At 42.0% G+C, this 21,663-nt stretch overlaps 1 protein-coding gene across 1 annotated transcript in view; it reads left to right on the top strand.

Annotated features, from left to right (window-relative positions):
• Positions 1 to 81: 81 nt before the first annotated feature.
• The window catches only part of GPBP1L1 (GC-rich promoter binding protein 1 like 1), a 30,355-nt gene continuing 8,773 nt past the window's right edge, over positions 82 to 21,663 (top strand). The window contains exons 1-7 of the mRNA XM_027747149.2: positions 82 to 172; positions 14,244 to 15,120; positions 15,970 to 16,084; positions 16,367 to 16,496; positions 16,861 to 17,144; positions 19,845 to 19,917; positions 21,055 to 21,248. Of these exons, the coding sequence (XP_027602950.1) occupies positions 16,025 to 16,084; positions 16,367 to 16,496; positions 16,861 to 17,144; positions 19,845 to 19,917; positions 21,055 to 21,248 (741 nt within the window). The 5' untranslated portion in view covers positions 82 to 172; positions 14,244 to 15,120; positions 15,970 to 16,024. The remainder of the gene's footprint in view (positions 173 to 14,243; positions 15,121 to 15,969; positions 16,085 to 16,366; positions 16,497 to 16,860; positions 17,145 to 19,844; positions 19,918 to 21,054; positions 21,249 to 21,663) is intronic.

The raw sequence follows: 21,663 nt of genomic DNA, 5'->3' as shown, positions 1-21,663 counted from the left end.
GGCGGGCGAGGGGGTGCCGGGCGGGGCGTGTCCCTTCCGCGTGCTCGGCCCCGCCCCGCGCGCGCGCCGGCCCCGCCCCCTCCGGCCCCCGGCCGGGCAGGGCCGGGCGGCCATTTTGGGCAGAGCTTTGTTATGGTTGTGGGGCCGCCGGAGCCGCGCCAGGGCCCGCCCGGTGAGTGCGGCCCCCGCGCCGCCCCCGCCGCGCCCCACGCGCCCCCCGCGCCCTCACCTGGCCCCTGCAGCCCCGCGGCCCTCCCCGCCGCCCCCCGCGACCACCGCGGGCTCGGCGCGGCCCGGGAGCGGCCTCCCGCCAGGCCGGGTCCCCCCCCCACCCCCCCCGCGCTCGGTCCCGCGGCCGCGGCGGGTCCCGGCGGGGGCAGCGCGGGTTCCCCGCGGGCAGGGCCGGGCCGGGCGGTGGGGGGCCGGGGCTCCGCGGTGTATTGTTTCCTTGCTGAGCGGGGAAGTTCGCAGCGCTGACACTGCCGGGGGTCAGCTCCTGTCATGGGGTCGGCCGGGAGCGGGGCGGGGGGGGCGGGCCCGGGCGGCGGGTGAGTGCGGGGCCGGGCCGGGCCGGGGCGACCCCGCTGCCGGCTGGAAACGAAACCAGTGCGGCCGCTTCCCCTCGGCTCCTCCCGGGCCGCGCTTCCCGGCTCCCCCGGCGCGAAGGGGCGGTCGGGGCCGGCAGTGACACGTGTGCTGCGGGCGGCCGGGGCCCGGCTCGCCCTGCCCGCTGCCAGCCGGGCTGGGAAACTTGTCAGGTGCCCTTCGCTGCCTGCGCGCAGGAAAACAGCGCCCGGCCCGAGCGTGAGGGGGCTCTTTGCGGCGTGAAAGTTATTTCTGTGCGTCCGGTGTGTTTTGTGCCCCGTTGGCCGGAGGTTTTGCGTGGTTTGGCTTAAACGGCTGTGGCTGGACTCTGTCAGAATGCAGGTAGCGCTTCAGAGAGCCATTTGAGACTTTGAATTTATTAACGAGCTGTTCTGGAACGATTTTAGAGCAGTCAGTGGGTGTCTGCACAAGTTTCGAGTTCTTAAACAGCTTTAGAGGAACGGTCGCTATTTAAATCCTTGTACGTAATGGTGGAATGGTTGAAGAGGGTTGCTTAAAAATCTTTTTATGTTAACATGACCAGGTAGGTCAGCCTGCCTTTCCCCGCCCCCGAGGTGTGAGTGACACAAGTGTTAGTAATGTTGATAATACTCTGAAACGTTGCGAGTGCCTGAGCAAAGTGTGGAAACAGCAGCGGGGGGAATGGAGATGAGATAACAGCTGAGATAATTGGGGAGCCATCAAGGCTGAGTTTACTGTAGAGTTGACATTGCTTCTATAAAAAAATGTTAGGTGTTATGAAAAAAAGCTTATGCAAATGTTATTTTCATGAATGACTGTGGCTGGTATTTCAGCGAAAGGTTCCCTGTGCTTATCCATTTGGAGACCGGTATTTCGAACTTCCAGTCTCTGACTCAGGAAGGAAACAGGTGTAGAGCAGTGGTAGGAAGAAATAAAATTCCCCAGATTTAAGAGGAGCAGCTTTTCCTTTTGCATTCTTTCTCATAATTTCTAGAGAAAAGTCCCTTAAAAAGAACTTTTTGAAGTTTTGTATTTTTGTATTTAGAATAGAAAGGCTTCAAGTGATACTTCCCTATCTTTCTTTTTTCTTTTTTTTTTTTTTTTTACAGCTATTAGTAGCAAAGTGCAGCCTCTGCATTTTATATTCATCTGTTTTATAGCCTTCATCCTATATGACACAGAAGTTTCCATTGCAGATATCATACGAGGACCTAAAGGGAAAATATGCAGGGAACAGATGTCATTTTAAAGGAAAGCAAGTCCTGTTTTTTCTGAGGGTGTCTCAGAAACATGAGGAGCAGAATGCAGATGTGAAATACAACAAATCAAATGGGAGTGCACACTTTCTGAACGTTAGGAAAAATACTTTACTTGGAGAATATTTGCACGGTATGGTCACCTTGTCTCACAGATGGGACTGTTTGTGTACACGTGGTGTTACTGCCTCTCGAAATTCCTGCTTTAAATTAGGAAATTAAGTCACCAGAGACAAAATAATATGCACTAGCATTTTCATGAAATGTAAACAGTATTTCAAGGGTGGTGGGATACTTATTTTTAATACTGAAAAATGCTGGATCTGTGAATTTCTTCAGGAGTGTGGGTTCTCAGATAATGTTCTTCTTGCCTTTACAAAGTGAACAAAAACTATTGGCTCAGGAGTTAAAGTTGCCTTTTTTTTTTTTTTAATGTCGGTATTACAAGTTGTTTGAAGTTAGTTGTGTAACTGCTGAATTGACTTGGTTGTGAAGTGCAGTCCAGGGCGTGCTTTGTTTGTTTGTCAGTACGAAGAGGTGGGAACAGGGCTGATTGTTCAGTAGAGCTGAAACATAAAGCACCTCTCTCCAGTGGAGTAGGTGCTCACATGGACACAGGTTTTCCTTATGGCTTTGTAGAAACACAAAGAGGGGATGGCTATTGCTCCAACTTATCCAGGGAAAGGTCACAGTTACTGAATTTTGCAGTCGATGAGGTGGTGTGTGTACCAGGAACTTTGTTTGGGATTTTTTAAGTTTTACATTAATTTATTTGTAGAGGGCAGGAGTGGTTTAGTTTTTGTTCTGCAAACTCAGCAGTGGAAGCAGACGTTTTACTGTCACTTACACAGTGACCAGGATGCCAACTAAATCATGTGGCTTTTGTTTCAGCAAGAGTAATTGAACTGCATGTGCTCTTTGCTCCTCAGATTTGATGAAAAGCAGTGAAGCTGGCAGAAATGTGGTCCTGCTCAGAATACTTCACGAATGCCAGGATGTTGTTTAACTTGTGTGCTGTAACTTAATATGTTCCTCTGAAAATGTGCCAAACTTTAATGAGTTACTGTATGGTCAGAAGATAAATTTACATTTTTGGGAGTGGATTTAGGTAGAGATTGATAGTGGCTAAGTGTCCACCGCCCCATACATGTATGTGCAAACACTGTGCAGACCTCAGAGTTCTAGGGCTGGTTCACAGGGCTGTGAGCATGGCAGTGAGTGGGGAGGGAAGCATATTGGCTTCATTAATCATAGATATTAGTGATCAGGCTGTATCACTCCAAACTGGAAATAGTTAAGTGTGCTTAACTATTTCAGTTCCTGCCTTCTCCCTGGCCTGCAGCAGTATGGGGAGAAGAATTTTTTACACTTTATACTACTTAGACCTTTCTATATTTAAACAGCAAAACAGTTCTGCAAAGTGTTGGTGTGTGCAGTTCCACAAAATGACTAATCTGAAATAGTTGCACTTCCAAGGTCTGTCTTAACAAAAATCTTTTGAACCAGTGCAGCCAAACATAACTGAGGTTTTCTGCAATAAATGATGCTCAGAAAGAAATATTTTGCAGTCTGTGACCTTGTGCCCCGGGGACTGTTGTACACAAGAGTTCACCAGGAGTTACTGAAGTTCTGGGATTTATAGTCATTCCAACAAAAATGCCAGTGTTGGTTTGGTTGGGCTTTTTTCTCCTTGAATCTTGTGATCACTTCCAGTTCAGTGTTTTACACAGTTTTATCCTCCCCCCTGAAAGGAGCATCACAGCTTCATGGTGTGATGCTGGTGACTCTTAAGGAAAGGGGTGGGTGGGTGTGTATAATGTTGTCTAAATACATCTCCCTGGTTTTAGGAATCCACTTTTTCCAATACAGGAAGAAATTAAGATTTTTAATTTGATTTCCCTTGGAGCAGTTTATTTTCAGTGTCAGGTCTAGGTTTTAGGTGGACTGTGAGCGTCAAGCATAGTAAGGGCCAGGAGGGCAATGGGGGTAGAGGTTTAGGGTGACAGGAATGGCTTTTCTGGATATCTGTGTGACCCCCATGGTGTAGTTACAACATACAGAGCATGTGGCAATGAGCATCACTCTTGGAATTTTGTCATGTTCAGTTTGTGATGAAAAACTAACTTGTAAATAAAGGACTGAGTCTGCCAGGGAGGTACATGGTATTTTTCTGGGCACAGAAATTATTAGTATTCACAAAGTTGCTGTGGGTTTGTATGGTAAAGATTACAACAGGTCTCCAGCCTTTCAGCAGAGAGGAGTGTTTTGCCATTGTATTACAATGCGTCACCCATCATCAAGGGATTAATCAGGGCTCACGTGAGATGGTCTAAAAAGACCTTTGATGTTAATCTTAAAAAAACTCAGCAAGGAAGTCTCATCCTGAAAATGTTGAATGTGTTATGATCTTGCCTGTTAGTTTGGCAAAACCGTCTTTCCTCTGCTTTGAACTCTAGTTAAAAGTAGAGAAACAGGTTAATGGCAACTTTCATGTCTTCGGGTTGACTGGGCCCTATGGAATGTATCCTACAGTATTTAGGGAGCTGAGAGCCTGTGGGGTTGGGAAAAGTTCCAGAATGCTGAGGAGTTGAGGTGCACTTTCCCTCACAACATCTAGGAAAAGGCAGGACTCGGCTGTGTTCAAGGGGAGCACGTTCACGTCAGGGACTCTGTCCTGGATCGTGTACTTTTTGGTAGTTTCACTTCTCTGTGTTGAAATAACGTTCTTACTGAGCACACAGATCTTGACAAATTCAGTAAATGGTCTGAAATCAATAGGATTGGTTTCAGCCATTTTGGTGTAGATGGGTTCAAATTACTGTGTTTTGGTACATTGCCTACACAGACAAGTAGCAGCTGCCTGGGCAGCAGTTCTGTGGGGGAGTATCTGGGGGCTGTAGTGGTTCCTAAATTATCGTGAGTCAGCAGCATCACTGTCATGAAAATTCACTGGAACGTACAGAGGCATTTTAAATAAGGTAATGAAGCAGTTTCTCCATTCTGCTGAGGAGTAGGTAGGTCTTCAGTAGTTACCTTGTTCAGTTTGGGATACTGTCATTCCTGGGAAGGTTATGGCTGTGTAATAAGACCTGTAAAGAAAACAACAATGTCTGTAAAAGAGCCAAACCCAGAGTAAGGATTGGGGGGAAAATGGATTGTTTAGCTCTAGAATGGTTTTATACAATGTGTTTCATCAGATATCAGCAGGTGATATATAAAGCAGCTTAAAAAAGTTACCTGCAGGTGTGACTGGGAGGCAGCTCTGACATCCTGTCCCTGCCTGCAAGCTGTCACACTTGGTAGGTGGGTCACGTCATTTTTTTCATCGTTGGTGCTTTGAACTTAAAAGCTTGGAGCTTCAACAGTAAAATTTGAGTGGTTGAGGGTGGGTTGTTTGGGTTTTTTTAAGAAGTGTGACTATATTTGATCCCAGAATATGATAATACATCCCTTTTCTCCTGCCAAACGGTGCTGTGATACAGGGTGGTCTATGGGACTTCCCCAGGAAAAAAAAAAAAAAACCAAAACAGAACTGCTGAAGTTGCCTTTCAGTCAGGGAATACTGAGGTGTTGGTCTGGAGAAAAGATGTCTTAAAAAGCATCTGCAAGGAGAGTTTAGTCAGCTTGCCATATCCATCATGAGTAAAACAAGTAGTTATGGGTTGAAATGGCAGCAGAATGTGTTTAGGTGAGGCATTAGATGTGGGGACAGGCTTCCAAGCCGTAAGAAAAACCAAAACAGATTGTAGGGATATGCTGGCAAATGCTGGTTATGCTAATCTGGTTTGATTTACAGCTACCAAAAAAGTATTCCAGTGGAGGTATGTATAGCTTCATAATGAATTCCAGTCTGCTGATTACGGACTCATTTTTCTGGTACATTTTGAGACATTTTAGGATTAATTTTCGGACCTCTGTAGCCTGAAGATCACTATACAGATTGGTGAAGGGGAACATTGCTTAGCTAATTTCAAAGACATCTAAAGGAAGAGGGTAGAGCTAAATTCTTTTAAACCTCAGGAAAAGGGGATGAATTATGTAGGCTCTGAAGATTTTTCTTTTCCCCACACAGATGTTTTGCTGTTTTTCCCCTGGTTTATTGTAGGACACTAGGATAGAAGAATGACATTGTTTAACTCCTGGCCTGCACAGTGTACCTGCAGAAGAACAGCACAATAATTCTCTGCAAGATCTAAAGACAAAGCTCAAACCAGCTGGACAACACCTTGTCCATAACTCCTTGCTTTATTTTATCCCTGAGAGTTTCACAGACTAGATCACAGAGAGACCTCCAGCAAAACACTGTGAACATGCAAAGAGGATATATCTCCCAGCTGCAGCAAATCATTAGATCACTAATTAGGATTAGGGATCCCTTTTCTACTTTTTTTTTTTTTTAAAGCCAAGACCAAACAAGTGGAATATATATTATTTTTTCAATTTATTTTATATGTATAGGAGTTGTTTTAAACTGAATTGTCTTCAGTAACTTTTCTGCATTGAAGTTTGTTAATACTTTCTCAATCAGAGAAAGTGCTGAAAATGTTAAACTAGTGGAATGAAAACCATTGCACACAACATAAACTTTACAAACTGTAAGGCAGGTGTTGTACACATGCTGAAAAGTGCTGAGTGAACATGTCTTTGTCAAGTCCTGGTCACAGAGAAATAAATGTGGAGTTTGATCCTGATATTGTCCTGATGTAAAAGGGTTGGGAAATAATCCAAATGCAGGGAGGGGCAGAGAGGGTATGAGTTGTCCCTCAGTTCTGGGCGTGTTGTCTTGAGGAGGAAGTACCTATAATTGGAATGCACCTCCCTTCCCAGTTCGTTGTCCTGATCTTGTAGGACTCAGGTAATGGTACTGAGGGGAAGAATTACTACAGTACTGGTAGAATTACTGTAGAATTACTGCACTACTGGAGAATGGTCTCTTATTTCTGAATGTCCTCTGTTTATTTTGTTGACTTTCGATTCTCCTTCCTCTTTGCAAATACCTTCTCGCTTATCCTTCATCTGGAATGCAGATCTGTAATTCCCCCTACTTGATTTGTAGTCTCTCTTGCCTTGACACAAATATTTGATAAATAATCTGATTGCATTTGATGCTCTTTTCCGAAGGAAATAGGTTTTTCTCCACTCCAAATGGAACGTATTTAAATGTAAATGTGCTATAGCAGCAATAGTAACCCTGGGTAAAATACTGGGTTATAAAATACCCTTAGTGGGAAATACCCATCCCATTATTTTTTTAAGGTTCTGGAGAACTTCTTGCTTCACTTCTGCTTACGCTCTGTCCCCATCTCTGGGAGACAGGTAGGCAGGAGGTATGTAGCATGCAGCAGGGATAAGCCAGTAATTACATATTTGCAATTCTTTCCTGATGATGAGGAACATTATCCTGGTGTGTACTACTGATGTGTACTACTGAACATTATCCTGATGTGTACTACTGAGCGACTTTGTTCCTTTGTTGCTTTGGGCAGACTGTACAGATGAGCTTTTCGTTGCTCTTTCACTCATTCTGTCATGAGGTTCTGGGGAGGAGAGTGGCACCTTTAAAGGCAGCCGTGACAAGGGGTTGTGCTTTCCAAGGTTTCAGGCAGAACAGAGCCTTATCTTGACTTCAGATACTTGCAAAAGGTCTGTAGATCGAAGTGCACAACAAAATAGGTGTTTGGTTTTGTTCCCTTCAGGAGCTAAAAAGACCTTTCGATTTAATTAAAATGAGCAAAATAACTTCTCCAGATTTAAAATACCTTATTTAGTAAGTGCTAAAGCTGTTTGAAAGTTTAGAACATTATTCACGTTTAAAGCCTAATACTATTTAAAACGTGCTTCTTTGTTTTGTATCAGTAGTTTCAACAGATACACTTGTTTAAGAGAAGGGTGTACAATCCCTGAAACCTTACTCCCTGCAGTAGGGCAGAGCAAGTGAGCAGGTTTTAATATTTCAGGTAAATACTGCAGTTCTCTAACATTAACAGCACTAAAGACAGTTAAAGGGTCATTGGAGGGAAGTGGAATTCTGAGAGGCACAGGAGAGAGGCATAAGGGGTGACAGCATTGCCAGCAGCTGCATAATGTGAAACATCCGGGAATAATTGTTGGAAGGCATAATATCTAGAAAGTCTGCGCTGTTCCCGTTCTATGCTTCTGAGGAGTTGAGCCTTTTGGATTTTACATGCTTAAAATGACCTTATCTTGGTACTCTTGATACTTTGATGAGTGAACTCACCAAAACCCCCTGGAACACGGTTCATTTGTGGTGTGTCACACTTGCTGGCTGAGGCCCAAAGGCTTATCATCTTACACAGGCCTCTGTACAGGTTCCCCATATGCCACCTCTTCCAAAATGTGCTTTGGGCTTTTGAGTTAAATTCAGCTTGCTTCCAAAGACAAGCTTGCTGGCTTTGCTTTCTGTGGTTTCCTCAGTACTGCTGACCCAGTGGTGATGTGGTAACCTGGCTGGCAGAAACTTGGATCAGCTGAGGCTTGGAGGGCAGGTATCAGTCAGTGAATAGCATTTCTAAAGATGATGGTTTTGCCAGTGGTGTTTTCTTGTTTGATGTAGAACCTTTCCTACGTCACAGTCCTAGAATTCACTTTTCTCTGTGATTTGGTTGTTACTCTTGTCTGCCCTGGTGTCCTTGATTGCTGTTATGAAAGAAAAAAATCATCTCCTTACCCACTGCGCTCGGGATCTCAATATGTGTTTACAAGACCAGGCTGTTAAGGATTTGGACAGTAAATGGTTGTGTGGGAGCATGTTTTTGTCCAGGAATTTTGAAGGAGGTAGGATTCGGTCAGTGTGACCTTAGAGAAGTGGAAAGTAAGTATGTAAAGGGACAGTTTGTTTGTGAAGCAGAGAAAAGGGGGTTAGGACATAGATGTGTCCGTGTGGGCCTTTCTTAACCTATTTCCAGTTCATTTAAATTAGTCATCTGGGTTGCATAAGTGGTCAGGTATGTAACAGCATGATTTTCCCCACCCCTAGCCTGTTACTCTGGAAGGACTTTTGTATGGCCAAGCTTCTGGCATGTTTTCAGCTGGGAATATATAGATTTGCAGTGTTGTTTCTAGAACACAGAACGTTGAGATGATTCTGCAAGATAGATTCATTTGCTTTAAACTTGAAAAACAAGGTCTTAATCTTTCAGTAATAGCTCCTTTTCACTAAAACTTTTAATATCTCTGTCTGGGAAGATTTTGTTTTAGTACATGATTAACATTTTAATCCATCATTTAGTGCTCTAAAATGGGCTCATATTTCTGTAATTCTAGAAAACCTGGTGTGAGTGATGCTCTGGGTTTTTTTCAGCAACCAGATACCATTGAAACCATGTTTTCAGCAGTGTTTTTAGCTAATAGGGACTGTCCTTTCCCTTCAGGTAACCGTTTTGGAGGGCTAGTTGTGTGATATAATGGAAAGAACAAGTACTGATGGCATATCTGAGATTTAGTTGTTCTGGTTCCTGATACCTGAGGTGTGTGAGCACTACCAGTTGTACGTGCCGGTCCGGAACATCTACATTTGTCCTCTCCAAAGGTGGCTGTTTTTCAGTCGTGTAGACAGGCCGGAGGTGTGTCTAGACAATTGTATTAATGGAAGTGAAAGCAAAATGAAAGTAAGTTTGTTTTGTAGACACTTTATGTAGGTGAACTGCAAATAAATGATCTCACCTCGAGAAGACGCGGCTCACCAGTTGTTATGACAACTGTTGAACCAGTTATGCTGCACTCATGTCTTTTATAGTAAGGCCTCATAATGCTTGCAAGGTTGAAGCAAGATTTATAGTTACATTAGAAATGTAATTCACTGGCAGGGGTTGCCCAGAGAAGCTGTGGATGTCCCATCCCTGGCAGTGTTCAAGGCCAGGCTGGTCTAGGTGTCCCTGCCCATGGCAGGGGCGTTGAGAGCTCGGTGATCTTTAAGGCTATGTGCCCAAATACAATTTTTTTATTCAATAAAATGTTTATAGTAGGAAGACCAAGTGATCTTCTTGGGTTTTTTTGGACTGTTATTGTGGATAACTGGATAATGAAATGTCACATGAGGCTTTCTGATACTCTTAAGGAAGTCAGTAGCATGCTTTTGACTCCTGGGTTGGGCTTCAGGCTGTGACTCCCTGTTTCTGTAAATGTGTTGGGTGAATCAGAAGTTGTTAGAAAAAGATCATATTCTAGTGAATGCATATGGTATGAATTCTTTATCATAAACTAACTTACACCTATTCAATGACACTACTCTGAAGAGTAACGAAGTGGAAAGTGGCCTGTTTTGTGTGTTTAGGCATATCTGCTTGATTAAATAACTTTAATGGAGCTTCACTGAAAGAAATTTGATGAGGGAAGTAAATTCTGTTCTGCCTTCTGCATCCATTAAATTGTTCACTAATTTTTCTGAATGCTTTTGCAACCCAGCTGACATCTGATCTTTAGGAATATTACTGAAATCCGAATTGACTTGGCTGGTTAGAAAAACAAATCTCTATTTTTTTTTTTAAGTAAACTTGTTTTATTTAGAGTAACAGATAGAAATGCAGTGAACTGAAACTGTGGCAGGGATAGACAGGTGACCTTTTACAGCTGCTATAACTGGGTTGATAAATGTGTGATGAAGGGTTAAGAGAAGACTGAAAACAACTGGGCAACTCCATTCAACTGTGGTGCAGCAAGAACTTCATGGATGGTGTGCTGGAGAATGAGGGTTTGTCTCGACTTTGAGTGTTTCTTTACTGTGGTCTGTGTCTCCTCTTTAAACTGAATATGCTTGTATGTTCCTTCCATTTTCATGTCAGTTTTTAATATTTGTTTAGACAAATGCACAATGAAATCTGGCAGTGTAAAAGAGCACCTGACAATTTTGTTTGACTCAGTGATAAATACCACTTCTGCTTGTGTGCAGAATGACACAGTGAAGGGTATTAAGTTATGAAAGTTAAGCATTTACCAGGGGGAAAACGTACTTTTGGAACAATAAAATCTTATGAAAAAAGGTTGCTATGAAGTAACAGTTAAGACATTTTTAAAGCTACATGTAAAAAATGATAGTTTAAATTATTTGTAAAGGTTAACTAGAACTGTTGACAAGTGGAACACAAGTGTTAATACAGAGTTTAATTTTATTTTTTTTACTTAGATTACTTGCCAAACATTCATTTTGATCAGTGGAACAGTATTATGGGATAGTTGACAGATGACCTTTTTTTCTTCACCAAAGCTCATTAATGCAAATTTCATTGTTTTGAAAGGAAGTATTCCTTTAGGGAATGTCTCATTTAGTGATATTAGTAGTAGTAGTATTTTCTTTTTTTTTTCCTGGTTTCTATTACCAGAAATATTTCAAATTCAAATTCAGAGGGAATTAATTAAATTTACATTGACAAGCACTTTTATTTCCTTTTTCCTGGAGTTGGGAGTGGCTACTGGTGATCTTTGTCCTTGTGCTTTCCACAGTGAAGCAGAGATCAGTTCAATTGAACTGTAAATGCAATATGAGAAGAACTGAGTAGCTGGCAAAGGTCATTTCACTTCTGTGTAGTAATAATAAAAAAAAAAGAAACAAGATTAGATATTTGGAAGAAAAGTTTAAAAATGTACAGTTTAGTCACCGGATAAATGGGCCATGGTCCCAAATCTTGAACACAATTTTGGTAACACTGTGTCTAAAGGACATGGTAAAGGCTAGTAAGGATGATTAGAGGTCTTCAGAATGCTTCCATGAATACTCTTTAGTTTGGCAGAGGGATGACTTGATGAGTCTGTGTACCTTGTATAAAACCATGAGTACCATGAAAAACTCTTAGACTGGGGTTGGGCACTTTGGTAGCACGAGAAAATATGCAACTGAATTGAGGCTGACATTTTTTATAGCCACAAGTTGACTTCTGCACAAAGCACAAGTAAACTGTGCCCACTCTCATTTGGGAGGCAGGAATGTATAAATGTGTCTAAAAACAAAGCAACTGAACAGATTTACATGGAAGCTCTGACTGGTAATAAACTGTAGGACAGACTCTGGCTTAAAAGTCTAAGAAAGTATCCTGGGAGTCCTGATGCTATTTGCTCTTGTTCTTGCACTTTTTTTCTCAAGAATTCATTGTAGGTTGTTGTAGAAGGGAATTGAGAGACTTTGGGCCTTGACCATTATGATTTTGTGATGTTACTGTTGTCAGCAGTGTGGGAGGTTATGGGAATGGTCCCAGGTAGGTTGCACATGTGGTGTTGGACAGAATTTAGAGTGTGTGTGAGAAGGGGCTGTAAAACCCAGCACGTGGGATAATCCCAGAGACCAAAGGATTTCAATACTAGTATAATTTACAACACTTCACCCAACAAGGTTTTTGCTTTAGCAAGAAGTATTGCATTTGAATGTTGCATCTCTTGTTCTTTTTGTGCTTGTACATGCCCAGGAAGGCTGTGACTGAGGAGTTGTGAATGTGCCTACTGGAATAAGGAGACAGGACTAGGAGCTGCCTTACATGCACATTAGACACTGCTGAGTGAACTGCCCTGGTCACTCATACTCACAGTGACATCAAAATAGCAGGTTGGGAGACCCAAATCTTCTGCAAGATCGTTTGTAAAATTGGTGGTTGCAGTTTTACAACAAGTTTCACCTTGGTTTTGATTGTGCTGAAATATAAAAGGAAGCCTTGCAGCAACACAAGTTTTGCAAGCTGTTGATGTGCTTTCTTTTCAGTGACCCTTTCCAAACGTACTGGGAACCTTTTTCGTGAATGGAGCCTGAGTATTGTACTTCTGTGGTGGTTTTATTTTTGTTGTGTACTCAGACCTGGTTCTTACTTCAAAACTGTAATTCTGTGTTTGTTTATTTAGATACCTTAAATCCAGAGAACAGCGCTCTGTGGGCTTTGCTCTCTTTAGGTTCATTTTTCACATTGCTGCAAATGGTTCTCAAGGTTCATTAAATCAACTTCTTAAATTATATGACTTCTGTTAATAGTTTGACATGGCCAAACTGCTCTAGAGTTTGTTCTGAAAAGCGTATTTATTCAGAAAGTAATGAATCTTGTTTAAATGTAGTCAGCTGCATTGACTTTGTCCCTGTTTTATCTTCTTACTGCTCAAATGTTTGGTAACCGCCTCAGAAGGTCACATCTAAAGGAGTTCTGTACCTGTACAGATTTTCATCATGATGGGAAGTCTGTTCTGTCTGCAGCAGATGTTCCATTATGTCCCTATGCACAATAAAAAATTACCCTTTAATATAAAACCAGGTCTTTATAGATTAACACTTCAGTTGTTTGCAATGTGTGACACTTAGTAGCTTGTGGTATGGGGTAGGATTGCTCAGAAAGTTCCCGGGTCAGTGTTGTGCATGGCCATGACCACTCTGATTTTTCCTCATCTTGGAGACTGGTAGGTAGTTCCTATGAGGCTGCTTGTCCTTGCTTTATCTTCAGCAACGTGATCATGGCTCACAGCTTAGGTGCAAAAGTGTTTCCATCTTTCCAAACTCCTCTACACAAGAGTAACACTTAGTTCCAGAAACAAAAAAAAATACATGAAAATGAGGGGATTTATTAGAGGGGATGACTCAGAGGATAAAAGGTGGTGATTCTTTTACTGTTCCCTGTGTGGTGTTTATTTTGAGCGCTGATCAGAATCACCTTAAAAACTTTCTTTTAAAAAATCCACATACTTAAGGCATGACATAAGTGCAATGAAAACCTAAACCGATGAAAGAGTGGAACCACATCCAAACAAAGAAAACAAACTCTGATAAGTCAAATATAAAGGCACACCTGAAGGGATCCTGAGAAACAGCTGATGCCATCAAAACAGTAATAAAACTTCTCAGATGTTTCAGGAGCAGTAAACTATCTATTTGCTGCTGATTAGGTAAGATGGTTCAAGGAAAAAGAGGTCATAGCAGAATAACTCAGGTTTTGTTGGTGGTGGTATTTTCTGTGGAGAAGTTAATGGAATTCCAGCTGTATTACTGTCATCATCCTCTTGAGAGGGGAGTCTGGCTGTATTGGAGCAGGTGAGGAATGATAGGGGCACATAGAGATGAGGCTCGTGGAAGGGCCAAGCCTACTTGCTGCCTGGAGTCTCATTTTAGCAGCAGGATTTAAAATTGCTGTGAAGTGTGCAATCGCTTTCATCAGCTGCAAGCAGTTTCTCCACTCTTCCCTTTATTCTGATTCAGCTTGTTTTTGTTGCCCTTTTGTGAACTGAATCTGGGAAGTGATTCATTTAAAAATAAAAATCCCCTTTTCAGGTTTGTTTTTTTTTAAATTAGATTATTTCAGGTTTTGTTTTGATCAAAGATCAAAAAGCTTTTGGCACTTGCACTATAGTTGCTCTATTTCCCTTTCTGTTCTTCTCTTTAGTCATACTTTGTCATGTTTATTCCACTTGTATTGATGGAGTTTTGTTTGTTTTTTATAGTGACTACAGTTCCTGTCTCCCCTCTTTGATGGAAGAGGACTATGACCCAGAAGTGAACTCTCCACTGTAGAACAAGAAGCTCTTGTGGAATAATTGTGTCCCTTAATAAGCAGCACCCAGTCTACAAAAAATAGAGTAGAAGAGATTATTTTTGGACCTGGCTTTTTTTGTTCATGTGACCTATGTTTCAGCATGTAAATGGTGAAAAACAGGGAAAATATTTGTGCCTGCTTCTGAGCTTTATATCAAGTAGTGCTTAGCTCTGTGGAGCATTTACCAAGTTACGAGAAGACCAGAGTATATCCCAACATTCATTTTTTAAAGTACTTTACCTTTTTTTAGCAGATGTATGTGATAAAAATGAAGTTTATATTTTAAGATCGCTTCGGCAGATGCTTCTTGTTTAGGTCTCAGCATTTAGGGCAAACATTTTTATGTAACATCCTTTTTCCAGAGTGTTTAGGTTGATCTGCTGCAGATCATGAACTGTCCAGCAACCTTGAGTGTTCAGTGTTAACCATGATGTTGCTCTGAATGTTGTCATGCAGACTTGACAAACCTTTTTGTGATGTAAAGCCTGATTTCTGTACTACCACAACCAGAGGAAATTTAATGAGGTGAACGTGGGCGTGGCTTTTTTAAATATAAATTACCTTCTTAGGTATCTTTTTTTTGTAGTGAGAGTGCAAAGAGAGGTTAAAATGAGCAGCTGAGGGGGTGAAGGGCACACTTGGCACGAAGTGCGGCCTCTCGTGCTCTGCTTTGAGACGCACTGTTGCCTCAAGGCTGGCCTTCCAGAATACTGGAGAAGGAAGGAACCCAGAGGTCACTGAAGCACACAAACTGAGGACATTGGACTGCAGAGCCCAAACTCAGGGTTAGTGATCATATGTACTTATTTTTTTGCTTATGCAATGTTGAAATTTACTTATACAATAAAATTGAAAAATAAAGCAAAATGGTAAATCGGAGAACCTTCCACAAAAAGGCGGAATTCAGTTATACAGAGCAGTGAAATATTCCTCATTTTGAGCCATGAAAATTGCTATGATACGTTGGAAAGAACAGTTTGATTTTGGATTCGTCAATGAGACACCTCTGCTGGTCTTCAGTTGAACTTCCATTAAGATCCTTCCAGCAGTTTGTGTTCTGTTCCTCATCATCTGCTTTCTTAGCAATGGAAGCAGTGTCAGCACAGGATATTCCCTGGTGCATGGGAGTTGGTGGATCTGGACACAGCTTTACTTTGGGGGTGCAGGAGCTGAGGTGTGATTGTCTTTCAGGTCTCTGAATGTCTCTTAACATCACTGATTTGTCATACTTGATTTACAGCCTCTGGAATAAAACATGCAGTGATCACCCCTTTGTAGATTATGGGGCAGTGAAGGACTGTACCCCAAATTCTGGCATGTCTTGATTTTACATGTCTGTGCATTGTGTGGCTTTTCTATGCTGTTTGTTCCATCTTCTTCCCACCTCCACGCCCATTCTATCATGAACTTCATGGGTGTGTTAATTGTAAACAGGAAGTAAGTGGGAATGTTGAAGTTCTTACCTGTTTCAATCAGAGGAACAAAGTCAGCATGAGAAAAAAAAGGGCTCAAGTGTGACATGAAAAACTGCAGCACTTTTCCCCTCCTGTTTGCATAGGACAAGCTTTGGGAGATAAATTATATTATTATTTCAGTTTGGAAAAGATGACGGGGAGTGTCCTTTTCATTTACAGATCCTGGCCATGAGGTTTGATGCCTCATTTTATTGAAGGGAGACACTGGACCTAAATGGCGCAGCATGACTTTGTTCCTGCCTGGCTTAACTTCTCAACACCGCAGTCAACCAAGGTAACAGTAACACAGATCACCTCCTTTTGCAGCTGTGACCACGGGTAAGATTAGTGTGTTAGATTCTCTCTGATTCTGTGTGAGATCTGTGGATTTGTGTGCCATCCTGATCAGATCCATGCTTCTTGATGGTGATTAATCAAAGCAAATGTGGAAAACTCGTGGGGTTTGGTGAGGTGTTGTGGTTTTTTTTTTTCAATTAACAAAACGCCACTGCTGGACTGACAGGCTCCTGGGGTGTCCAAATGAATGCCTCATTACATCACTTTTTGCTTTCTGCAGTCCCCTGCAGCCACCTTTGAGAAACATGGAGAGCATCTTCCCCGGGGAGAGGGCCGCTTTGGCGTGAGCCGCAGGAGACACAACTCTTCTGATGGGTTTTTCAATAATGGGCCCCTCCGAACTGCAGGAGGTGAGTGGGAAGGGTCCGAGCGCAGCCCGAGAGCAAACGCTTTTTAACCTTCTACGGAATGAGGAACTCTGCAGAATATAAACAACATTTTCCCAAAATGTACCTTTTCAAAACATCCCGTAAGGAAGCTGTACTGCTCTCTTCTCCCATGCCATCTGCTCAGGGCTTAAGGGGTATTCATGTAGCTGTATGTGCATTGTGTAGCTCGTTTTCTGATACAATCACACAGTAGCTTAATAAATTCAGCTCAGTAGTTACCTAGTAAACACTGACTGAACAACAAAACAGCTTGATACTTCCAGTGTTCTGCATGCTGTGTTGATTTTTTTTTTTTTTATTTGCATCCTTATCTCCTTTTGTTTAGACTGCTGGCATCAGCCGTCCCTTCTCCGCCATGATTCTGTAGATTCTGGTGTTTCTAAAGGAGCTCATGTCGGGCTTTCTGGCAGTCAGCCTGGCTGGCATGGTCCCTCACGGGGCCATGATGGTGTGAGCCAGCGTGGAGGAGGAGGAACTGGAGTTCATCGCCACTGGAATGGCAACTTCCATTCTCGGAAAAGTTCCACCTTTCAAGAAAAGCTGCCTGTTGAATCCAGGGAGGAGAAGAAGGAAGATAAAGAGCATTTGCAGTTTGAGGAAGAAGACTTTGTAAGTGTCTAGCTTCTCACTAGAAGTGGCAGCTGTGAGAAGTGGCTTTTCAGATCTCATTTTTATTAGCATTGATAGGTGGTGAGGATCTAGGGTTGCATTCCATTCCATGTTTGAGGTTACAACAAGTTTAACAAAATTATTCCAGCGCTGACAGGATGCTAATTGGTACCCAGAGTCCTCAGGACGTGATGACCTGTTGGACTGTGGGTTTTGGCACATGTATTTTGCCAAATGGTTATTGTGAACTTAAGGCATTGTAAACACACAAGCCAGGTCTTCAGCAAAACCTGAGTAGATTGACTTTGTGGCTTTGCTTACAAAGCCTTTTTTTTGCTCCTAAATACATCTGTTCAGCTTATCTTCAGTCTTCCTGTATTCTGGTACATGTTGGTGTTTGTGATAACCTTCCCAAGCTCATTCGTAACATGTTCAGACCTTTGCAACCATCTGTCTTGAATCTTCTGGAACAGTATTTTGTTATCAGAGCTGTTTCCTCTCTCTGCATTAATCTGTGGATCGGGGTTTCTTGAGCCATTTCTTCCATCAGTATCTCCAGTTCATCAACTTTCTTCTTATTCAGCATTCTGATTCCTGTGGTATTATCAGTATGATAGTCTCTTATATCCTGGCTCTATTTTTACTGCAATATCTTTAGTTTTTCAAGCTTTATCAAATTGTACTTGGACTTCCAGCTTTTATCCTTATCACATACATTCCTTAATGCTGATGTTTTGAGACGTGCACACCTTTTCTGCTTTCTCTTTTCAATTCAATTTTATTTTTCCTGACCCCTGAAGAGGATTTTATTATCAAACCACATTTTTTTTCTTTTACATCTGTTTCTTGCTGTCTCAACTTGACCAGTATAATAGGGACAATATCATCTGTAAGGTTCTGGCAATTTGGACCATTCACCTAATGCAACTCCTCTGTCTTCACCTTCAGTGCTAAAGCCATTGCTGCCTCCTGTAATGAGAGATTCTGGTGATACTCTGCACACTTGTGGCGTATCATCAGCATGAAGTTTTTGCTGTCCTGTTCAGTATTTGTCTCTGGAAGGCTGTTTACAGCTGAAATTGTTGTGGCAGTTTGGCACTGCTTCTGTTCGGGAAGTTAGAAGTTGGAGCGAAGTGTGTGAATGCCCACAGCTGCTTCAGGCCAAAATCCAGAGCCTACAGTTAAATTGCCACAGGAGGCAGTTTGATTTAAGCTGCTGGGGTTTTTTTCAGTGAAGTGCCTGGGAAGTGATTGCATGTTCTTGTTCAGCTGCTTCTGCTGAAAGCAGGAGCATCACAGGGTGGTTAACACCCGGAGAGCAGCAATGAAGCTGGAGCATGGATTTCTGTTACCTGATTTCTTAATAATACTGTAATTCAGGATTCCTATAAGCTTGTGCTTTTGACTGTCAGAAACCTGTTGAAATATAGAAATATTGCAACAATTGCAACTGTGCACTGTTGTCGTCTGTCTTGGTCTAAATCCTTCTTCTATGTTCTTCTATATTCTCCAGTTCTTTGACTGGTGCCTTCCCCAACTACGTGGCTGTTTCTTCTGTAATTGTTTCCCCCATTTTTAAGATGATAACACCACATGCTGGCTAGCAGCAAGTTTTGTTTAATAACTCCTGTGTTGTCTTTGCCATAATGGTGGAATTGCTGTATGCTGGGGTTAAGTAGGTAGCTGTTAGGCCTGCCTGGCTGACAATGGCAACACTCGTCCTGAAAGACTAACAGCCTGCTTTGCAGACCTAACTTCTCCTGTGCTGTGAGCACCCCTGCTGTAAATCTGACCAGTAACTAAAAAATGAAGCTCTGAAACAGAAGAATTTCTAGGGACTGAGGCAGGAATTCGTGCTATGGTGTGACATTTTTTCCTAACTCTTAAAGAACAGGAATACCTACTATTTCAGATGCTCATTATTAGAAACTTATGCTGTCACCATAGTAACCGACATATGAAGAATTCATTACAAAGAGGAAAAAGATGGCTGTATTTTGAACTGGGGTTATTTGGGACAGGGGAAGAGGAATAGCTAATCAGAAACACTTGTCACTGAATGCTTAGATTTTCTGTGCTCTGCTTTGAGCTTGAACATGTCCGTAGTTGTTCCACTAGGTTGAATTCTGATGCTGAATCACAGGTAAGTCTGCAGAGAGCACTGAGTCTGCATGAAGGATTGTCCTAAAAAGTGGACTCTGAAGCTTAACAAAAATTTAAATGTATCGCTTTTTTTGTCAGTAAATGTATTCCTTTACATTAGGAGTCTAGTATTGCTTTTGGTGTTGGTTTTTTTTAATTGGCTGATGTATAGTTCTTGTATTAAAGTATTTGAGAAAGGAGGCTAGATTCTTCATATACTGATAAGGTGGATTCTATTTTATTTTTTGATCTGCTGACTAAATACCTAAATTTTTTATGTGTGTATTGGCTGGTAGAATCTACTGAATTGTAATAGAAGACTGAAGGGCCTATCCTGGACCCTCTGATAGTTCCACTGGAAATACAGCAGAAACCAAGGAGAATACAAACTTGATTTTTAGATATCTTGTGACAGAGCACTCTCTTCCACCTTCAGGTGCTGTTCAGAGAAATCTAGCTGTACTCTGGGTTCCTAGAAACCTAATGTTATGTTAGTACTGATTATATTTTTGTTATATACAATATAACAATGCACTCATTTGCATTGTCTTTTTACAGCCATCTTTGAATCCAGAAGCTGGAAGACAAAACAACCAGAACAAACCTTTAGGGACACCTTCTGGAGTATGGGGTAGGTAAAGGTCACTGCACAGAATGCTGATGCTGAAGCAGAAAGTTGTAACCGGTGTTTAAATGTTTAAATACTTTAAAGACTAAGTGAAGCAGACAGTTTGCTGCTTTCTGTCCTTTGTTGTTTTCCTCCCACAGTCTTCACTAATCTCTTGGCCTTTTTGTCTACTTGAGACTGTGCTTGTCTTGAGACTGTGCTTGTCTTGTCATAAAAGAACTGCAAGTGGGCAGCAATGTCGCTGTTCTGCGTTTGCTTCCTGTCGTGCTGCAGTTACAATTTCACACAGACATCTCTTGAAGGGCAGAGCAGATTGGAGTGAACTAGACATTAGTTCCTGACCTGTGGTCTTCATATTAGAAATACAGCAAAACTATCTTAATTCTGTGGTTTGCGTTGGATTTTTTTTTTTTAACTCAGAACAACCTTGCTTTTGATCTTGATGTGGTGTGTGAGTCTGTGCCTTTAAAAAACAAAAATGAGTGAAACAAGGTACCAGCTCTAGCAATTAAATATAGGTTTGTTAATATCTAGTTGGGTTAGATACTGTAAATAGTACAAATGCAAAAGAAACTCAACACCACGTCTGACGATAGTATTGGTTGTGTTCTTTTTGCATGTTTGTCAGGTAGCTGTTGTTCTGCTCAAAAACTAATTTATGGGGCTTTTTCCTGTTATCACTATTACTATTTTTTTTAATTGTTATGCTCCTGGAAATGTGCTGATTTGGCCCAAGAACCATTAATGATGCTTGTTTGTAAAAGCACTTTGTCTTTTGAGGTATAAGTTATGCAATGTATTTTTGCTGTGTTAGTGAATTAGCAAAGCTGATCCACGGTTGCTCAAAAAATGCTCATGTCTGTTCTGATTCCTGTAGAATGGTGCAAGGCTGTTAGCTGATGTCACTGTGGGTTTTTCCCTTCAGCATCAAGGGAGCTGTTGTGGTTAAATGAGAAAAGATTGGACTTTGAGATCCGTATGCAGTATCTTTGCTCAGAGTTGAAATGGAAGAGCAGCTGATAGCAGTGTCAGAATCAGATGTGTGGTGTTTAAGATGGAGAGGGGAGGAACTGGAGCAGTATTGAAGCTGTTTTGAAACTGAACATCTGTATTTCAGAATCTCTTGTTTCATTTTTGCAGAAAACCCCCCTAGTGCCAAGCAACCTACCAAGATGCTGGTCATCAAAAAGGTTTCAAAAGAGGATCCTTCCGCCGCCTTCTCAGCTGCATTTACATCACCTGTTTCTCACCTGGCAAATGGCAACAAAGCCACCACCATTGTCCCAAGTGTCTACAAAAATCTGGTTCCTAAACCTGCAGCTCCTCCTTCCAAGGTACAGGGGGTTCCAACCAAGTCAGTGAACTGCAGATCAAGGGAATCAAACCCCCAACAAGTAGCAGGAGTTGGAATTCAGTCGTTTCTGGGGTAGTGGCTTTTGCAGTAGAGGTCTGTTTACTACTGAAATTGTTGTTCCCTGTTAAAGTGCCTTTTGGTCTTGTCCATAGGGACTAACCTCTGACTACGCTGAGATCTGTTTGGGTGTGTTCTCATGCATTAGACAAAACCTTATCTTAGTAAGACAAAACAGGCAATGCTGGAGAGGTGGAATGTGTGCTGCCATGTGCTTGAACTATTCACGTGACTATCTTGAAAAATCTTTATTGGGCTACACTACTTTGATGTGTTCAGAACACAATTGGGGTTAAGATCAGATTAGATTGTAACATCCTGCAATTCAGGTGTAATTT

This window comes from Pipra filicauda, unplaced genomic scaffold, assembly GCF_003945595.2.
Source record: "Pipra filicauda isolate LSUMZ 115617 unplaced genomic scaffold, ASM394559v2 scaffold36_size6622888_pilon, whole genome shotgun sequence".
In the NCBI taxonomy this organism is placed as follows: domain Eukaryota; kingdom Metazoa; phylum Chordata; class Aves; order Passeriformes; family Pipridae; genus Pipra; species Pipra filicauda.
Note: the sequence above shows the minus strand (reverse complement) of the source record. Positions and strands in the feature narration are given on the sequence as shown.